The 20,952-nt window shown below is 37.4% G+C and overlaps 1 protein-coding gene across 1 annotated transcript in view; it reads right to left on the reverse strand.

Moving 5' to 3' along the window:
• The window catches only part of CEP128 (centrosomal protein 128kDa), a 466,161-nt gene that overhangs the window by 18,197 nt on the left and 427,012 nt on the right, over positions 1–20,952 (reverse strand). Inside the window, exons 21-22 of the mRNA XM_011969708.1 lie at positions 15,704–15,781; positions 11,726–11,839 (exon numbers count right to left, since the gene is read on the reverse strand). Of these exons, the coding sequence (XP_011825098.1) occupies positions 11,726–11,839; positions 15,704–15,781 (192 nt within the window). The remainder of the gene's footprint in view (positions 1–11,725; positions 11,840–15,703; positions 15,782–20,952) is intronic.

Below are 20,952 nucleotides of genomic sequence, written 5' to 3' on the forward strand. Positions count from 1 at the left end.
ATGAAGAAAGAGTCTCTCTCTGTGGCCACCATAGCCCCAGGCCCATGATGAGTACTGCCTAACTACTACCGATGTTCACTCAACAAACTGTCAACCAGATAATGTTGAGGGCTCTTCATTCAGCTTGTAGTGAATGCTGCCAGGCCTGGGTCTCTCCCTTCAGGGTAACAGGCTCCTAACTGGTCTAGGGCTATTTCAGAAATGTTGTCCAGAAGCCAAGACCTGGAATCAGCACCCCCACTGTGCCTGAGCTGTTGCCCAAGCTGCAAGACAAAGTCCCCTTTACTCTTCTCTTTCCTTTTCTCAAGCAGGAAGTCTTTCCCTGTGACAACTACAGCTGAGAATGTGCTGGGTCACACCTGAAGCTAGCACAGGCCTGGGTCTTACCTAAGGCCTGTGGCGAGTACTGCCTAGGTACCCCTTAGGGTTTTTTTTTTTTTCTTTTGAGATGGAGTTTCACTTTTGTTGCCGAAGCTGGAGGGCAATGGTGCGATGGCAGCCTACTGCAACCTCCACCTCCCGGGTTCAAGCAATTCTCCTGCCTCAGCCTCCTGAGCAGCTGGGATTACAGGCGCCTACCACCACACCCAGTTAATTTTTTTGTATTTTTAGTAGAAACGGGGTTTCACCATGTTAGCCAGGCTGGTCTTGAATTCCTGACCTCAGGTGATTCGCCCACCTCAGCCCCCCAAAGTGCTGGGATTACAGGTGTGCAAGACCTACAGGCTTTTTAGTCAGCAGGTGATCAATCTTGTCATGACTGGCTCCTTTCTTCAACAAAGCAGGTTCCCTTCTGACCCAGGATGTGTCTAGAAATGTTATCTGGGAGCTAGATCATGGAATGAGGGCTTCGGGACTCTGCCTGGTACCCTATTCTACTATGGCTAAGCTGATACCCAAGTTGCAAAACAAAGTCCTCTTTACTCTCCTCCTTTCCCCACCTAAATCTGAAGGAAGGAGTGTCTCCTGGAGCTTTGAGCTGTATTGCCTTAGCTGGGGGATAGGTGATGCTAGCACTCCCTTGATAGCCCTGGCTATTGTTTTACTAGGTCACACCCATAGCTCCAAGCCCAGCACGGTACCAGGCTTGTCCTTGTGGCTAAACTGCCTTTCAAGTTTACTTAGGATCCCAGAGAGCTTTAGTCTATAGCGATGGGTCTAGCTAGAACTCAGATTCCAACTATCAGGATGGATGATTCCCTTCTGGCTAGTGCTCGTCTAAATGCTTCCTCCATGGGCATGACTAAATTCTCACTTGTGTTGCTTTCCACTGTGACAAGGTAGCACTGAGTTCCCATGCAAAGTTCCACAATCACTGTTCTCTGTCTCCCCAAAACACACAGATTCTCTCTCCCACCACATGGCTGCTGCCAGAGGATGGAGGAGGAGTGGGGAAATGTAGGCAATTCAAGATAGTCTTTCCTACCCTCTTCAGTGCCTTTTTCCTTGATATGATGTTAGAACCAGATACTGTGATTGCTCACCTGAATTTTGATTCGTATAGGAGTGCTTTTTTGTCTGGATAGTTAGTTGTTCAATTTGATTTTCCTGAGAGAGAGATAGGGGGACAATTGCTGGAGGGTTCTATTTGACCATCTTGCTCTGCCTCCTCCCCCTGATTATTCTTTTAATATCATTAGGAGCTGTAGTAATGTTCTTCTTTCATTCCTAATATTGGCCATTTGTATCTTCTCTCTCTCTTTTTTTTTTTTTTTTTTTGAGATGGAGTCTCCCTCTGTGGCCCAGGCTGGAGTGCAGTGGCTCGATCTCGGCTCACTGCAAGCTCCGCCTCCCGGGTTCAGGCCATTCTCCTGCCTCAGCCTCCTGAGTAGCTGGGACTACAGGCGCCCGCCATCGCGCCCGGCTAATTTTTTGTATTTTCAGTAAAGACGGGGTTTCACCGTGGTCTCGATCTCCTGACCTTGTGATCCGCCCGCCTCGGCCTCCCAAAGTGCTGGGATTACAGGCATGAGCCACTGCACCCGGCCGTATCTTCTCTTTTTTGTCCTAATCAGTCTGGCTAGAGATTTTTAATTCTTATCTATTTTTTCGAAGAATCTGCTTTTAGGTAATTTATTTATTTTTTTAATTTCATTGATCTTAAATGTACTGTATCCTTGCTTTTACTTACTTTGGGTTTAATTTGCTCTTGGTCTTCTAGTTTTTTACAATGGAAGCACAGACTATTGATTTGAAACATTTTTTCTTTTGTAATATACACATTTCATGTTACAGATTTCCCTCTGAGCACTTTTTAGATGATCTCACAAATTTGGATAAATTGTGTATTAATTTTTATACAGGTAAAATATTTTCTAATTTTTCTTTTGATTTTCTTGACACATCCATGGATTATTTGAAGTATCATGTTTAACTTCTAAATATTTGGGAAATTTTTAGGTCTCTTTCTGTTATTAATTTCTAATTTCATTCTGTTGTGGACAGACAACATATATTGTATAATTTCAATCATTTTAAATTTATTGAAATTTGTTTTATTGTTACTGGGGGGGTCCTCGTTCTTAGAGCTTCCAAGATGGTGGCAAGCCTTTTGTTCTCTGACCTGGGGTTCTTGGCCTCATGGATTCCAAGGAATGGAATCTTGAGCCATGTGGTGAGTGTTATAGCTCTATTAGAAGCCGTGGGTCACAGAAGAGAACCGTGGAACCCAGCAACTAGCGTTCAGCTTGATTAAGATGAACCAGGATACTTAGCCATGCAGGAACAATGGCAAGACTTTAGCCTGATTGGGAGTGGCAATGGGCACCTCGCTAGATCAGGAGCGCAGTGGACACCCTGCCAGATCCAGAGGGGTGGAAGTCAGTGGCGGGTCTGCAACGGCAGCAAACAGCAGTGGTGGACGGCGAGCGAAAGCTCAGCTCCAGCCGTAACAAACACAGACCAGAAGAACATGCAGTTGCAAGATTTAATAGAGTGAAAACAGAACTCCCATACAATGGGAGGGGACCCAAAGGGGGTTGCCATTGCCAGCTCGAATGCCTGGGTTTATATCCTGAGCATTGTCCCTCCCCCATGCTCTCAGGTGATAGATGATTGGCTATTTCTTTACCTCCTGTTTTAGCCTAATTAGCATTTTAGTGAGCTCTTTTTACTACCTGATTGGTCAGATGTGAGCTAAGTTGCAAGCCCCGTATTTAAAGGTGGATGCGGTCACCTTCCCAACTAGGCTTAGGGATTCTTAGTTGGCCTAGGAAATCCACGTAGCCCTGTCTCTCATTATGACTCAGAATATAGTCTACCTTGGGAAATATTCAATGTGTACATGAAAAATATGTGTAATTAGCTGTTTTGGGGGACGTATTCTATAAATGTCAATTAGATTTACTTGGTTAATAGTATTGTTCAAGTCTTCTGTATCTTTACTGACTTTCTGCCTACTGTTTTATAAATTGCTGAAAAAGGAATGTTGAAATCTCCAACTATAATTATGGATTTGACTATTTTTCCTTACAATTCTATCAGTTTTTTCTTCATATATTTTGACACTGTTAATAGGTGAACGCACATTTATGACTGTTATTCCTTCCCTTTACAATTGTTGACTTATTCATGATTCAATCACTCACATTTATTTCTTTCACTTTTGGAAAATGAGGAGGTTTAACTCTATTATATCTTTAAGTTCTAATATAAGTCTACAAAATATTGTCAGAATTTTTTATATTACCTCAAAACAAAACTAGCCAAGTTAACCCTAAAAGACTACCCTCAAATAAAAATATTTCAAAATGCTTTGAACAATCAACATAACAGAATATAAAAAACAAAACAAAACAAAACTGTCATCTCCTCTAATTCTATACTGATAATTAATTTGTGGAACTTCTATAAAAGTAAATTTTATAAGGTGACCATAAAATGAATGTTTCCAATTCCTAGCTATCTTTGCACCAAAAGCTTAAGTATTAAAAAGGAAATATTTGTTAAAAAGGAACATTCTTTGCAATTCTAATGATCTCAGCTTTTGCTTCTTACCAATTCTTATATACTTAGCACAAGGACCTATTTTCATTGCTGTCCTAAGTCTCAACAAGCTAGTTAGCCAGAAATCTCTGCAAAAGTTCCACTGGGTGAAGGGACTTGCATTTTCTAATATTTTTCCTGGGTTTCTTCCACTTCTCTTTCATAACCCACATTGTAATTGGTTTTTAAAAAGCTGTTCCAACCTGACTAAATGTCTTTGCTAAACTGATCTCTAATGATGAATATTTAATGATACCCACCAAGTATTTTTCTCTCTGGAATATTATAAGTTCAAAGTGTATGAGACAAATGATACATTTAATTTTTTTAAATTTTAATTTGTCCAGCCCTTCCCCTGGAGAGAAGGAACAAACACGTATGTATTTCAGATTCCCTGGCAAAAATATTTTCCTGAATTTGTCTCTAGCCTAATAATGCACTGTCCCTCCATTTCTGCCCTACTCTGAATTCCCAGTTCTCTATCAGTGCTCAAGAAAATTTAATCTCTTCCTCAGTAAACTACTTTATTCCTATCTGAAAGTTTAATCTGGGCAGATGTTTTACTTAAAGTCTGCCCTCCATATCTCCATCTGTGTGGCTGCTATTTTACATTTTAACTTCCAAGAGGGTGAGGCTATGATTGTCTCCATCTACTCATCTTTCCATCTACTCATTTTTCCATCTACCCATACAAATACTCCACAATTTAGCACTGTGCCATCTACACTAAAGAACTCAATAAATGGTCATATGATGATCATTTCTTGACCAAAGTGCAGAAATTAAAGTTTGCTGTGGTGGAAGCTGGGAAACAGGAGATTACTGCTCTCACATTCTCAGTGTCTTGATGTAAAAAAATTACGGGGCTGCACCAGATCATCTCTGAGTCCTCTCAGCATTAACATTGTATAATTCTAATCTATCCAGACAGAAACAGTGAACAACCAGTACTTCTAACTATGCAAACTATGCAAATTTACCATTGGGAATCCAAATTGATACAACAATATTAAAAACCCAAAGCAAGCCAGACACAGTGGCTCACACCTATAATCCCAGCACTTTGGGAGGTGGAAGATCGCAGATCATCTGTGGTCAGGCATTGCAGACCAGTCTGGCCGACATGGTGAAACCCCATCTCCACTAAAAATACAAAAATTAGCCAGGCATAGTGGCACATGCCTGTGATCCCAGCTACCTGGGAGGCTGAGGCAGGAGACTTGCTTGAACTCAGGAGGCGGAGGTTGCAGTGAGCCAAGACCGTCACTGCACTCCAGCCTGGATGACAGAGTGAGATTCCATCTAAAAAAAAAAAACAAAGCAACACTCATCTACCATATTAACAGATTTATGAAAATATTCCTCTAGATAAATCCATTTGAGTCTCTTTGACTAGTTTTCATAATAGGACTAATATCTAATTGATGTTTTATTGTATGAAATTAGATATTCCTAGTGTGTCAATAATGAAAAGATTTTACTCAATTTTTTTTCTTTTTACTTACTTCAGACTTGGCTTCACATGACTTTAATCCATTTTCAGAAACCAAATCCACTCATAGTGGATAAAAATTTGCCACAAACAAGCATACTCAAAAAGATGTGCCATTGACATAAGAAATTAAAGGGAGGGGTGTGAAGATGTTTTTAATGATGGTTCACAGGAATCAGTGCTTAGTCTCTTAAAGTGACTTTATTGGTTTTTTTTTTTTTTTTTTTTTCTTGAGATGGAGTCTCGCTCTGTCACCCAGGCTGGAGTGCAGTGGCACGATCTCGGCTCACTGCAAGCTTTGCCTCCCGGGTTCACCCCATTCTCCTGCCTCAGCCTCCTGAGTAGCTGGGACTACAGGCATCCACCACCATACCCAGCTAATTTTTTTTTTTTTGTAAATTTTAGTAGAGACAGGGCTTCACCATGTTAGCCAGGATGGTCTCGATCTCCTGACCTCGTGATCTGCCCGCCTCAGCCTCCCAAAGTGCTGGGATTATAGGCATGAGCCACCACACGCGGCCTTAAAGTGACTATTTTAAAGGAAACAATCATTGTTTGGATGAATATATCATGATGTTTGTTAAAAACTAATAAATTTAATTGGTTTTTCTTAGGTATTTAGTACCTAGAATTTTGAATTAGAGGTGATTAAAAATGGCTTATATAGTTACATTTGTTCACAATCTTTCTTTTCTTAATATTTTCGTGGAGTAGATTATTGGGAAGGGTAAAACAATGTGGCTTGCTAAGGGAATTGGGTTTGATAAAGTGCGGCTCTAATAGGTTAAAATATTAATATGCTCATCTAAGTACCCATGTTGATTTCTAAATAAGCACCTTAGATCCATTACAAATTTCAGATTTTGTAACAAAGAAAAAAATACCAATTCAACTGGCAATCTTTTGTTTAATTTTTGAAGAGCAGGATGAAATTGACTAGTTAAATATGGCGAGCAGGTTAGTCTTGACCACTTCAAGAGAATAAACATATCTTCATATTTCAGCATGATTTGATTGCCTGTAAGGTTTTAAATGTGTCATGTAATCTTTACTGCAAAAATAGTAATTAAATTTTTGTTAGAATTTTAGAAAGGCTGAAACTAGAAAATGATTTTTTAAAAGTTTTTAAAATCACCAATTTAACATGTGTTGTACACTCACTGTGTGTTCTGGAGTCAAGGCAGTGCTTGCCTTCAAAAGCCCATACAATCTAGAAGAGCATTTCCCTAACATCAATATTCACCTATATTTTTACTACTGTTTTCTCTTACATTTACTTAAAAGTTAACCTTGCACTCTAAATCTCTATATAGGGGAGGCTTAAAGGATGGAGAGAAGCACAGAGCTGTATTTGCATATTAGTTTACATATGACTTCTTATCAAAGCATGGAGTAGTTATAAATGAGATAACTGGAGTATTGTAGGGTTAATGCTCTCTCAAATTCTCCCATGGTTGCCACTACTATTCCTAAGCAATATCTGTAAAAATCAATGTAATAATCCATTAGTGATATATTTTTATAGTCATTAAAATAAAAATGTTTATACATCACCTACAATCTTGAATTGTACTAGGAATTATACATAGCATGCTTTAGAAGCTACTGTTGTAGAAGATTTAAGATATGTACAGAAATAGCTGACTTGAGAAAGTGCTAACAGCCATTAATTGCTGTGAGCAAGGTATAAACAAATCACAAAGATTCAATGAGAGAGAAATGAGTTCAAGGAACAAAAAATGTACTTATATCACACAGGTGCTTACACTGAACAAATATGACAGGGCTTTGGCAAACTCTGCTTCCATGGACTCTGCCGAAAGCCATTATTAATGCTTCCTCTCCTACCTCATCTTATCCCATAAAACATCTGTTTGTTTAAAAAGAAACTGTATACTAACTCTTCAACTACAAGTTAAAAATCATGACTTTTCTTTCAAGGGGAAGAAGAATGGAGAATAAACATGCCTTCTGCAATTTTACTAAAAAATTCCAATGTTAATTAAAACCATATATTTAGTATGGATAAAGGTAATAAATGGGGATGTCTTGGACAAAACCATGCTCCTCTGTGAATTCAAATTAGTGATGCTGTGTTACTGGCTGACTTTTGAACATTCTGTTCTATTTGAAACAGCTGAACCAGGAAGGAAGCCTGTATGTCCTACAGAAACCCAATTAGGCTTGATGAAAGAGAGGCCATGAAATGCTTTTCTTGTCTACCAAGACAGAGAAAATGTTGTGTTAGATTCAGCTTTGAAATGAATTCTAAATATAAGCTTTTAGATCAGGCTTTGTCCAGTTAGCTTGGTCAACTTGACAATATTACATTTGATGCTCTCACAATTGGGGATGATGGTCCTGCTCAAAATCCTGACAGGCTTCTAGAAAGCTGATCCTTTTTGTTCTGGTGATTGCCACAGGAATAAACAGAGGAGATGGCTCTAGGCTTGGAGTGATTGAAAGAGAACCTGACTTGCCCACTTCCTGCTAACCCTTCCCTACACCAGCAGTGTGGTCATGTTGGATATTTCATTACCTTCTTACAACAGCAACAACATAAGAGAAGCCAGCTGCCAACACAGTCTGCTATTCCAACAGTTATTTGTCTGTCAACAGGAATATAATAAGAATCTACAACTGAAATTCTAATAGTGATCCTCTCCCAAACTGAGATGTGGATAAATGTTTTCTTGTGCCTTGTCAGTACGAACCTCTTTTCAAAAGACTCTTGAGCATCTTTCTTTCCTCTGAACCCCCAATGCAGTTTACTGGGGCCACTTTTATGGGACTATCTTTATAGCATTTAGCCCTTTTCTTTTTTGTGCCACAGTAATTTGTATGAAGGATTTAAATTCCTAAGGGTTGGTAATGTTTTTTCTTATTGTGCCATTCTCTTGAGCTCCTAGCACAGTGCCTTGATTTGCATTAGAAATCCAATAAATGTTTGATGAATTCTGTGTTTAGAAAAACAACAACAAAAATATGAATGTTGTCCAATTACAACAAAAAAAAAATCAGAGATTTTTGCTTCATTTTGTTCACTGACGTGAGTCCCATGCACCTAGAAAGTTCTTGGCACACAGCTGACACTCAATAAATATTTGCTGAATGAATAAGTATTATGACTTTCCAAAGAGCTTGGAGAGTATCTATTTGATTGGCAAATACAGAAAAGGAAATATGTCACATAATGTGTAAAGGAAGAAGTAGATTAGTGATTTCTTCTTCCTCTAGACCAGAGGTTGGAAAACATTTTCTATAGAGGGCCAGACAGTAAATATTTTAATCTTTGTGGGCCATATGGTTTCTGTAGCAGCTATTCAACTCTACTGTTCAGTGCAAAAGCAGCCAAAGACAATATGTGAATAAATGAGTGTGGTTGTATTACAATAAAACTTTATTTACAAAAATAGTTGGCAGGCAAGATTGGACCCATGAGTAGTTTGCCAACCTCTGCTCTAGAGCACCTGTGTCTGTTAGAATTAAGATAACTAGGTAAATATTCTCTCCTTTAATACCATGCTTTCTGCATCTTTACACATTTGTTCCCCAACCGCACACCCACAGGTACTGTGATTTGCAACATGGTAGCTGTACAATATATGTTTGTTGCATTAAACTGAGTTTTACACTGATTTCCTGGAACTGTAGTTTTCAGTAGAACCAGTTAACTCAAGTCCCTGTAATTTGCCTTTTCTTTGAATTCTGTCTTAGCAAATGTGGGGAAAGTTAATAGCTACTGAAATAATGTCTTCTGAAACTGATGGAGTAAGGGGCACATTCTCTCTTGAGTTCCTGTTTCTCTTATTTGAAGTATTTTCTTCAGGATGTCAATGAGGTATCATAGCTGGCTCTTCTGATTATCCATGAAGACAAGAAATGACTAACACAACTTTCTCATTACTCATTTAAGCTCACTGTTCTTTTAAAGCTGCCTTCTCTCTCAGTCTTTTTTAAAAACTTATTTTCATGAAAGGAGTATGAGAAAATGACCACTGGTATCTACAATTGGCAAAAATGTGTTCCTATATTTTCCTCTCCAATGACTACCAAAAATGTTATATTCCTGTGAGTTTTACGTTAGATTACTATATTATTTCAGGCCAGAATCTGTGACATATGGTGATAGTAGATATATCCATTGCTGAAATGTATCTGTTTAAAAAATATTTAAGTAGTATTAATGTGGAACAACGCCATCATAAAATGTGTTCTGCAGCTCTATCCTATATTTGCACTATCTACTTGCAAAATTTTCAAGCTTATTTTTCATTTTGCTAAGTGCTGGCCCCTCTTATGAACTAGGCCTGATTCCCTCTTCAGCTGCAAATGTAATTTTAAAAAGAACTCCAATGAGATTACTTGCTGAACATGTTAAACATTCATAGCTTTGCCATATGCTGTTATGGAAATTGCATTGATTTATAGCAATTTGGGTGCCACTAGATAGCACTGATTCACCTGATACCAACTCTAAGTGTACTGGAAAATAATGTTTTAAATGTTTCATTTGCATCTAGACCTCTGTTGAACTAAGAGGCATGTACTATGTTTATGCATTTTCGGAGAACACTGATTTTTACATATTGAAAATATATTCCTGTATTTGGTGACTTCTAGAAAAAATTAGGTATATAAGGTCTAAACTCATACTGTCATGGCACAGTGGTCAATGACGTAAATTACTAAAGCCAGGCAGACTTAGGTTTTAATCCTGATTCAACCATTTAATTACTCTACAGCCTTGCTTTCTTCAATGGTATAAAGGAAAAACAGTCATGCTTATCTGAGAGGATTGACGTGAATATTAAATATGATAATGTATATAAGGCATGTAACACCTACAAAAAGAGAAATGTCTTGTGGTTTGTTCTAAAATATGCTCAGTAATCATTAGCTCTCGTAGCCTAAACTTTGTATTTCTGTTATAGATTAGCGGCACTCCTTTAAATGGTGGAGAAATGCTTGAGTTTGCAGGACCTGACTGGGAATGTTAGAAGATGATTTAGAGAACTTAAAAATTGCCATACGAGATAAGGTCACTACTATAGTGAATATACGGATCTATTAAAAACAAAGGTAAAAGGGAACAAAGTCACAGGATGTTCTCTTCACAGTAAGAGTATCAATAACCTGTCCTAATTGTGTTAATTTTTATTTGGAAGGGAGACAGTATAATGCTCATTTTAAGCATGCTAAGAAGGACTTATGAACACTGTCTTTATATCCACTGAGCATTCTATCCAATTACATTCAGAGGAGGAAAGACGCTTCTTAGAAATAATTATATTTCACAGTAATAAGTGAATATATACAGTGTAATGAATATTCATACATATTCAAGTTTGTAAGAACACAAAAAAGCCAGAAAACCCTTAGCTTTTTTGTAATTGACTTGGAGTGCACATTTGAATATAGATGGATTCTCTCTGGGTCAGCATTCTCAACAGAGGGCATCTTTGCCCTCCAGGGAACATTTGACAATGTCAGGAGACATTTTTGGATGTTACAACTTGAGATGGGAGATGTTACTGGCATCTAGTGCATACGTTTTAGGGATGCAACTAAATATACTGCAATGCATAAAACTGCCTCTACCACAATGAATTAACTGGCCCCAAATATCAAGAATGCCAAGGTTGAGAAACCCTGCTCTAAACTGAGAGCTGCCCAAGATCAAATGGATTTAAAATCACCCAGATCCCAGATGGATACTGGGTAGGCTCTAGAGAATGTATACTTTTTGTTAATATAGTTAAGTCTCCCCAGTGTCCTGTGCTGGCTCCATGGTAATGAAACAAAAGCTGAAGTATTAATACGGAGTTCATATCCCCTCTAGAAGAAAATGACTAGAATTCCAAAGTACAATATATTATCTGACCTACTGCAGACTTCAGTGTGGACAGCAGCTAGACTTATACATAGAAGAAGGTGAACATCACACTAAGACTTTGACCAAACAGTGACCAGGGGTTTCTTGGCTCTTAAGCAGCACCAGTTCCCGTGAACAAGTAACATAGCAAGCAGTGATGGCATAGACTTAAGGCTTAGTTCCCAGACAAAATGTGATAAGCACAAACTCTGGATTTTTATTCTCTATTTCCACAGAATTGAAAATCTATTTAATATATCAAGGAAAATATTTTCTTTCACAAGTGCCCTTACACAAACAGAGGCTGCTTAAGAGGTTGTAGCCTTAAACATGGATACTACTTAAAGACTAAAAATGTATATAAAGAACATTACTTTGAAACTTTTGTTTCTGTACTTGATGTCATCTTGGTGATGCTGAAGAGAATTTCTGCGAACTCTGTATTTAGAGTATCTTCCATCAGTTCTCTCAGATGAACTGCAGGAATCCTGGGGAAAAAAGCAAAGGGTCTGAACTGGTAGATGAAAGAAAATCGGTGCTTGAAATTAGAGTAAGAAAGAGTCTCTATGTAGCTAAAAATGAAAATAAATAATTACAAAAATTTAGAGATATATAGGAGAATCACAGGCCACCATAGAGAAAGAAGGTTACATGCAGTGCCTCAAACCTGTAATCCCAGCACTTTAGGAGGCCAAGGTGGGAGGACTGCTCTACTCCAGGAGTTCGAGACCAGCCTGGGCAACATGATGAAACCTCACCTCTATAAAAAAATACAAAAACTAGTCAGATGTGGTGGTGCATGCCTGTAGTCCCAGCTACTCAGGAGGCTGAGGTGGGAGAAGGAGGATCGCTTGAGCCCAGGAGGCAGAGGTTGCAGTCAGATTGTGCTACTGCACTCCAGCCTGGGTGAAAGAGCAAGGCTCTGTCTTAAAAAAAAAAAAAAAAAGAAAAAGAAAAAGAAAAAGAAGAAAATTGTCACTGTGGATAAAACCATAAAAATACAATGCATCCTACAGTGGTTACCTGAATTCTTTTAATAACTAGTCCCTATGCCCATCTACAGTGACTGACACCCTTTAGAACAAGGTTCCAGCAGCAATGTACTGTCCAAAGATGTCATTAATGACACATGCCACATTTGGATGCTGTGTACTATCCCTTGGATTGGTACTTAGCGTCAATATATTCTTGTTTTAAAAAATTGCTACCTATAAAACTAGAGCTCTTTTACTTCACTTGTCCATAAACAACATCCTACCTTTTAACTATTATGTCATGTAGATTTTTAAATTTAAGGATAGCTCCTTTGCCTTTATGAACAGAAAAAGATTCAGGTAATAAAAAAAATTAAGAAAACAAAAATTTCCAGGGCCTGCCTTTTTTTCTTTCTTTTCTCTTCATTTCTTGTGGGAAGAAGGAACACAGCAAACAGTTACTCTAGACAATTATTTAGACATTTCTATTATTATTTAGGGAGAAATTAGAAAAACAATGAGGACAACTGATTTTGGTATGTAAAAAAAAATACATATAGGGATTTAGTATCCCTCAAAGTCACAAGAAACCTTAAACTTACTGAATCTTCAAGCTAGAAGGGGCATTAAAATTCCAAAGTTCTCATCCTTAGTATAAAAACAAAACAAAACAAAAACCTCTAAAAACTAGAGCCCAGGGAAGTTAAAATGATTTGCCCAGGGCTGGACAATTTGTGGCAGTTTGGACTTGGAACCCAATGCTACTCCCTTTCCACCTAATCAAAAATGTAATGTTTAAATGTGGAATTGTAGAGATAAAACTTTTTTTTTTTTTTTTTTTGAGACAGAGTCTCACTCTGTCACCCAGGCTAGAGTGCAATGGTGTGATCTCAGCTCACTGCAACCTCTGCCTCCTGGGTTCAAGCAATTTTCCTGCCCCAGCCTCCTGAGTATCTGGGATTACAGGCATGTGCCACCACAACTGGCTAATTTTGTATTTTTAGTAGAGATGGGGTTTTGCCATGTTGGTCAGGCTGGTCTTGAACTCCTGAACTCAGGTGGTCCGCCCACCTCAGCCTCCCAAAGTGCTGAGATGACAGGCGTGAGCCACCACGCCCGGCCAACAATTCTTTCAAAATAAATATGACCACATTTAAACAAGAATAAAGTCAGGCCATCCAAATAGGATAAGGTCTGTACTCACACTTAAAGTCACAGGCTATGGTCTATATATCAAGAAATACGTATATAGGAACCCAGAGATAATATTGTGCAAGTGCCTCGTCATATGAATGTGGACATATCTCCTGAGGCATTAAGTGATTTTTGTCTGGTGCATGAGTTTGGACCAGAACTTAGGTCTTTGTATTCTTGTTCACATCACACTGATTTTTAGAAAGTTTAAAGGGTTTGAATAAATATAATCTACATCTAATAATCTCAAGGCTTTATGTATTTCATTTAAGGCCATGTCTAGTCATTTTTGTTAAGTTGATTAAAATCAGCTCTTTGTAATCACATAGAGGACTTTAGAGTATATGTAGAATGGATATTAAGTTAAAAGCAACAGGGCGAAGCAGATGGGCTCTGCTGTTTTACACAGAATTAGATCCCACCTCCAGCTAGTTTATGGGCTCCAAGCTTCAGTGTCCTCATCTATAAAATGGGCAAAAATAATACCCATCTATAGGGTATCTCTGAAGATTAGGAAACATGTACCATAAAGTACTTAGCACCTGCTAAGTATCATGCAGTGTGTGCATAACACTTGCTAATTAACTCTTTCCCTTTTCAAGCTAAAGGTTCCAATTTTAATACATTGGAAAGTACAATGCTGAACTCTGAAAAAGACTTTCCCCCAAAATTTCACTATTTAGGCATCTTCATATGTGAGTCTGTATGTATATGAGCTAGACTTGTAGATGATCACCAGCTCACAGGATTAAAAATAATAATAATGAGCCTTTTGGTAATAGTAGAGAATACAACTTTTAAACTGTACTTATGAACATTCAGTTCATTGTAGACAACTGGGGCAAAAGTGATCTGTCACTGGAGGTTACACTTTATATTTTTATGCTGGTATTAGACAGGTGTCTATTTCTCAGTGACGAGGGCCACCTGTTTCCCATACTTTCTCTTGTCTCTCCTTCATTTACTTGGATAATTTCTGTTAGCTACAGAGAAAAAACAAAAAGAATATGGATATAACATATTGCCTCCTATCACATTGGGTTGTTTAAGAGTAAACAGAAATTGCATTGTTTTGGATACTGGTTTCATAATTCTTTGATAGATATTTAAACTGCAAATATATAATCAAATCATAAGAAAGAATCAAAACTTAGTAAAATATATTTGAAACACTTGGTTTTGTTTAATTTGGGATAGTCTAGCATTGTAGATGTGTCAGCTAAACTGGATCTCACTCAAAAATGTTAGTTACTGAACTACCAAAAGATGCTTAATGCAAGGTAATTTTAAGGTAGTGTAGACCTGGGGAACCACATTATATCAATGCTTCCAATAAATCAATATGGCGTGATCTGGCTATTTTCCTATCCACTGTATCTTCAAATAATATGTCAGATCTAAACAGAACCTAAAGATAACATAAGTCATATTTTAAGGTCAATGTGAAATATGATTACATGGTTGCCAAAAAGAAATCCTTCCCATTGTTAGCTTCAGCTATACACAGTCAATAAATTATAAATCATTAAAATTTTACATTGCATCTGCAGCCCTAAGGCTATATATGACATTCTCGGGACCAGACCTTGTCCGGCAGGACTGGCAACAGAGATATTTGTTTTGAATATCTCCTCTATGAGGAATTTAAAAAATTACACAAGGTAAATTAACACATGTAACAAATTGGCTTGATAATGAAATGCTTTGTGGTTAGAGGTCTATCAATAAATGGCCATGAAATATGAAATGTGAAATTTATGTGGGTTTGAGTTCATATGTCATAGTATAAAGATAACCTGGGAACTACCATATGTCTAAAACAAACAGTACCCATATAATTCACAAATTAAAACTGCTAATCAAAAAAGTTACCTACTGTCAGTGTAATGTGTAACTCCCTTTAATTCTTAGGCTTTTCTAAATTATTGTTAAAGCTTTAGGGGCCCAACTGAGCGTCTAGTAGTACAGTAAAAGTATCTTCCTATCTTGTGCTAATATATAAGTTGCATTGTTTTCAATTCTAACTTCACAAATGTCAATAAACTCTGATAAGGTGGTATGTTAAAAGTCCCCAATGTTTTTTAGTCCTTCTTCCTTCACTATACTTTTCTTTGCACATCAGGAAGATGTCAAGTGTTCTCACTCAGATAAAATACTGAAAGAGACAAGCCAACTCTTTCTTACTCTGAAGTCTTTGAAATCTTCTAGTAGGCTCAGTTTCTCAGGCACAGACTCCAGATGGTCCAAGGCCACTCGGGTACTCTGAAATAGAAAACATAAGGAAACCAAACGTTATAAAAAATTGATTAATACTCTCAGAATCCACATACTAAAAATCAGATGCACCACTGGAAGAAGCAGTTCAAGCTGTAGATTTAGACAGTCAAATAAGAACATACATAATAGTGTTTCCAAGATAAGTGTATCTTTTGAAATCAGAAGAATTATTTCCTTTCAAAAAGTATATGAGATGCATTTGCAAGACTGATTCAGATACAAAAATTCTTCCTGGATAATTGCTTTCAACTGATATGCTATGAAACTTTCTATAGACTATTCCATATTAATATTAATTTACAAACCTGCTTCAGTGAACATCAGAAATAAACCATGAGGTAATACTGAGAAATAGATGAATCTGCAGTTACTTATCTATGGAGCATATTAGAGATTCTCAAATGTTGCCATTATAAAGAAGAAAAGAGTTCTCGGCAATTATTTCAGTTAAAAGGGAAGGAGGAGTGATTTGGAAGAAATATCTGAAATTAAACATTTGCTTCAGGGACACAAGATCCTGTTGATCATATGTCAGTAACTTATTACATAGTCTTTAATTAGCTGATCACTTACACCCACCTGTGAATATTAAGCGAGAATGATCTGAAAATTATTTCAAAGCAAACATAAAATAAAAAGTTAAATGGTAAAATAACCTTAAGACTAGAGACTGCATATATATTATAAGCATCTCTGTATTCTCAGTTCTGTCACAAGGCCACACATCTTAGGCGGGTAACAGGTGCTAGCTCTTATATTTAAAATGAATTTTAATTGTTCAATGAAATAAACCATAAACCCTATGGCTGACACATGGGAAGAAAGTGAAGTGTCCTGCAAGAAACTGGACATCAATTTACACAGAGTTGCAGAGAAGTAAGTGTCCCCTCAATATTCCATGTACTTCCCTACTTCTCCCCTGTGAAAGTTCTAAACAATGGATTCTGAGAGTGTCACTTCTGGAATGAGACAGTTGAACCTGAGCGTTCCCCCTTCTATCCCAGCCCCTGCCATGAGGACCCTGATGGCCACATGCTCCAAAAGGCATAACTACAAGATTAACATGAGAGCTGCCCACCATATTGGATTTCATGTGAGTCACACAATAACCTCTATTGTGTTAAGCCATAAGATTTCAGGGTTAGTTATCAATGCATCATATAGCATTAATTATTATAAATAATACCTACCCTGAGAATTAAATAATGAAATTGTAAGCTAAATAAGTAGTCAACTGGCTCATTTTGTGGAATGGGGAGTCTCTCAATTATGAATATGTATTTTTTTTTTCCGGAGACAGGGTCTCACTCTGTTGTCCAGGCTACAGTGCAAAGGCACATTCACAGCTCACTGCAGTGTCAACCTCCTGGGCTCAAGCGATCCTCCGACGTCAGCCTCTGAGGACCTGGGACTACCAGCATACACTACCATACCCAGATAATTCTTGTATATTTTTTTCTCGGGAGGAGTTCATTATTTTCTCAGTTAACTTTCCTATTTGAAATCTGCTATTTCCCCGAACAGAGAGATGCTGTTCTCTACCTGGCATATCCAATCCAGAGCCTCAATGATGCAGGTTCCCCCACAGAATATACTTTACGTCTTTCACAGGGTTCGGGGGTAGAGGCAGTTATGGAGACAGAGGGCTGAGGGTCTAACCCTTCCTTACAGACACTTTCAATGTACCCATCCACCCCCTCCTTCAACAGTAACTGTGCTGATTATTCCCATGCAAAAGCCTTCCCAGAATTTTGCAGGGTGAATGATCTTCGATTGCTTTCCATTGCTATCCCCTTGGCAGGTCCTTGAGTTTCACCTTGTCTGTTCCGAGTCATTTTACTACTTTTCAGTGTTCTGTGACTTGGAGTTACAGATGTCTTCTAGTTTTGACAACTGTAAATCAGTTTTTCTATTGCTTCATATCCTTATTTTTGTAATGAGATTTTTGAGAAGGCAGAAACACCTTAACTCTGCTATTCCGAAAAGGAAGTCCGCGTGCTGTTTCTTCAGGTTCATAAAGTTCTCTTTCTCAAGTTCCATTTAAAGGATTTAGTATTTTGTTCCTTCTGCTTTAACATTTATATTATTGTTAGTCTTTAGGCCACATGTACTCACTTACACTGCTGTGCGTTTTAGATGACTTTATTTAATTTTTTCATGTGTAGGAAAGATTCACCAAAGTGATGTGTTTCTTATAATAGGCCACGACATGTAGGCTTAGGAGTTTGCAGTTTTAGCCACTGTATATGCTATATTTATTTAAATAATAAAATTATAGGTTTTCTCAGGAATTATACTGACCCTTGAACAATAAAATACAAAGCAATGCCCTGATGATTTTAAGCCAAAATTTTATGCATTGCATAAAATCGTCTTCATAAACACACTCCAATAATATCTGTAGTATTAAAACTTTATTTCCTTTTTTTGTCCCATATTTTTCTCATTTAGAAGTGATCTTCTGAAGCAAGGTTAAGTAAGTACATAAAACTCATTTTGTGCTCAAAATAAGCAAATGATCTCTTGCCCTGCTGTAAAACGCAGCATGTTATGTAAATAGTTTTGCTTAAAATTTTCAATCAACCAGGTGACTACAAGAAACGATTCTTTTCCTTGCATGCGTTTACATACTATTTTTTGACTATTATGTTTTTGGATGTATATTCAAATGGCTATATTTTTGTGAGTGAATTTTGAAAAACTCCTTAACTCCTTCTGTTCTCGGTGCAGTTATTTTTATTCTCCCCTCCCTTGCCATCCCCCCCACCCCCATATCTCCATCAACCAATCTTTATACTTTCTCACTATTGATTTCACTTGTGGCTTATTTTATATTCCATTTATGCATTGCTTATAAATACCTTCCTCAATATCAAAAACACTTTCTGGTACACATACCTTTCTTTTCATCCTTATATTCTAGTCAATTAACAACAAATGTCTATCTTCGAGATCATAGAAAGATCCACAAACATAGACGGCATGGTTCCTGTTCCTCAGGAGCATTTAGCTTACCCAGGGGAGCAAAGGATGTAATAATTATACAAAGAAAAAAGTTATTTGTACTTATTTTAAGGGAATTGCATGCACAAATGCTGAACTAACTAGGGCATTTTCAACAACAAGATAGATGTGAAGTAATGAAGATGATGACTCCAATCCTACAGGCATCTCAGGTCTCATAATTTCATGATTAAGTGATTTTTTTGGGAGAAAAATATATTTTCTGGCTCTTCTCTCTCTTTCTCTGCATCTATGTGAGTGTACTTAAAACTGCCACTTTGGCATACAGACTCAAGAACATGAATAACATTGCAACTTTTTCCTTTTTTTAAAATTTAAGATTGGCTGGGATTCTGTGATTAGAATCTTGTCACATTACTTGAGATTTCAAAATTATTTTCACCCCAAAGCTCATAGCCAGAGAGACAAGATCCATTAGCAGATGAATAGTTCAAAATAAGGAACCTGCTGTATTTCAGAGATGTCATGAGGACCTATGTCATGTTAATTCCCAGGCAAATACTTTGTGCAGAGTCAGGGAAACATTTTGTTTTTTAAGTTGGTTAATTTTTTTTCTACCTTACGTTATCTAATGCCTTAAAGGGCATGGACAAGTCCCCACTGTTAAAAAATTAAGGGAGCAAAGTTTATTTCAATAATGTCACCAGCATATGACACATGCTTAATTTGTCTTTAATTCTTTTCAAGAATAAATAAATCAGATGCTTACAAAGGGGTTTAAAATTAGAAAGCAAAGAAAAGTTCACAATTAAGATTCCACTTCATAAAGGGCCAGTACATTGTATATATTTGATTTATCTCAGAGGCTAGAAGAGCTGGATTTCCAGGGACCTAGAAGTAGAGTCAAAACAGATGATCTGTTCATCTTAATCCTGTGTAGTAGCAAAACGAAAGACTGAACGATGAACACATAATTTGAGTTTGAATACACTTCATAATCCCTCACACCACCATATGAGGTAGGTACGTATTATTGTTATCATCATTATGCAGATGAGGCAACTGAGGACTGGAGAACGTGGATAACCTCCTTACAGTCAGATGGTGGCAAAGCTGTGATGCAAATCCAAGCAGCCGAAATGCAGAAACGGCAAGGTTCTTATTAGGAAAATATTTTCATGGCAAATTGCCAGCTAAAACAGACTATATTGCAACTAGAAGCCGAAGTAGTGAGTGCTTTATGTAAATCCCTAACCTCTCTCTAGCTATTAACTCTTAGCAGCTAGATTTTGAAGATGTGTCCTCGATAGGCTTATTTCTGAAAGAAAAGTTTTAAGATGAAACCATGAAGAATGTCATCTCACTGGTGTTAAAGAGTCTGTACTCAGGACCACGTGTCTAAACAGACTCTTGCGTAAGCAAACGCGCACGTGCACACACGCACACAGGTCTGGAGAGTCCGTCTGTTGATTAGAGGATGTTAAATGTCAGAGGAGTTTTATGACACTAACATTGCCTTTTCTTTTTTTCATAACATTTAACACTAGTGAAGCATACTATCTGGCCGCTAAGAGGTGTTTCAAATAAATGTTGGCTGAATGCAGACAAAGGTAGACTTACCATGCTCTAATAAACTCACTGAATCGTGACCTCTTTATTAAAAACCCAGAAGCACAAGTTTGAAGTTTTATTTATTTCTTCTAGACTAAGGGCAAGATCAAGTGGTAGAAGCAACAGTGAAATCCAGAAATCTTGTCTAATAGGCCCTGTGGCCTTTGCACCTACAGATGTGTTTGGCTATCTGTTGACAAGGGCCAAGAGTAAGCTCTCAGTTTTGCCATTCCAAAATCTTCAACAAACACTAAACTCCTATGAAGTTGAGCTGTCTGTACTGTTCCACAGTACATTTTTCCTTAGGAGTTCTTTTATTTCTGACTGCAGGGAAACTAAATAATATAGCATGACAACATAAGTAGCAGCAATTAGGAATTAAAAAGGGGAAATGCATTGCAATTCTTAGATTCCTGTCTCCTGTAGAGAAAACTTAAGGAACAGATTTAGCCATAAATATATTTTAGTATTTGTACTGCTCTTTGAAAAAAAAGGACATTTATTTTCTTATTAACATATAACAACTACCATTTTCTTATAGTGTTATTGAAATCATATGTGTTTTGAGGTTTAGATGATGA

Source organism: Mandrillus leucophaeus, unplaced genomic scaffold, assembly GCF_000951045.1.
Source record: "Mandrillus leucophaeus isolate KB7577 unplaced genomic scaffold, Mleu.le_1.0 Scaffold90, whole genome shotgun sequence".
Classification (NCBI taxonomy): domain Eukaryota; kingdom Metazoa; phylum Chordata; class Mammalia; order Primates; family Cercopithecidae; genus Mandrillus; species Mandrillus leucophaeus.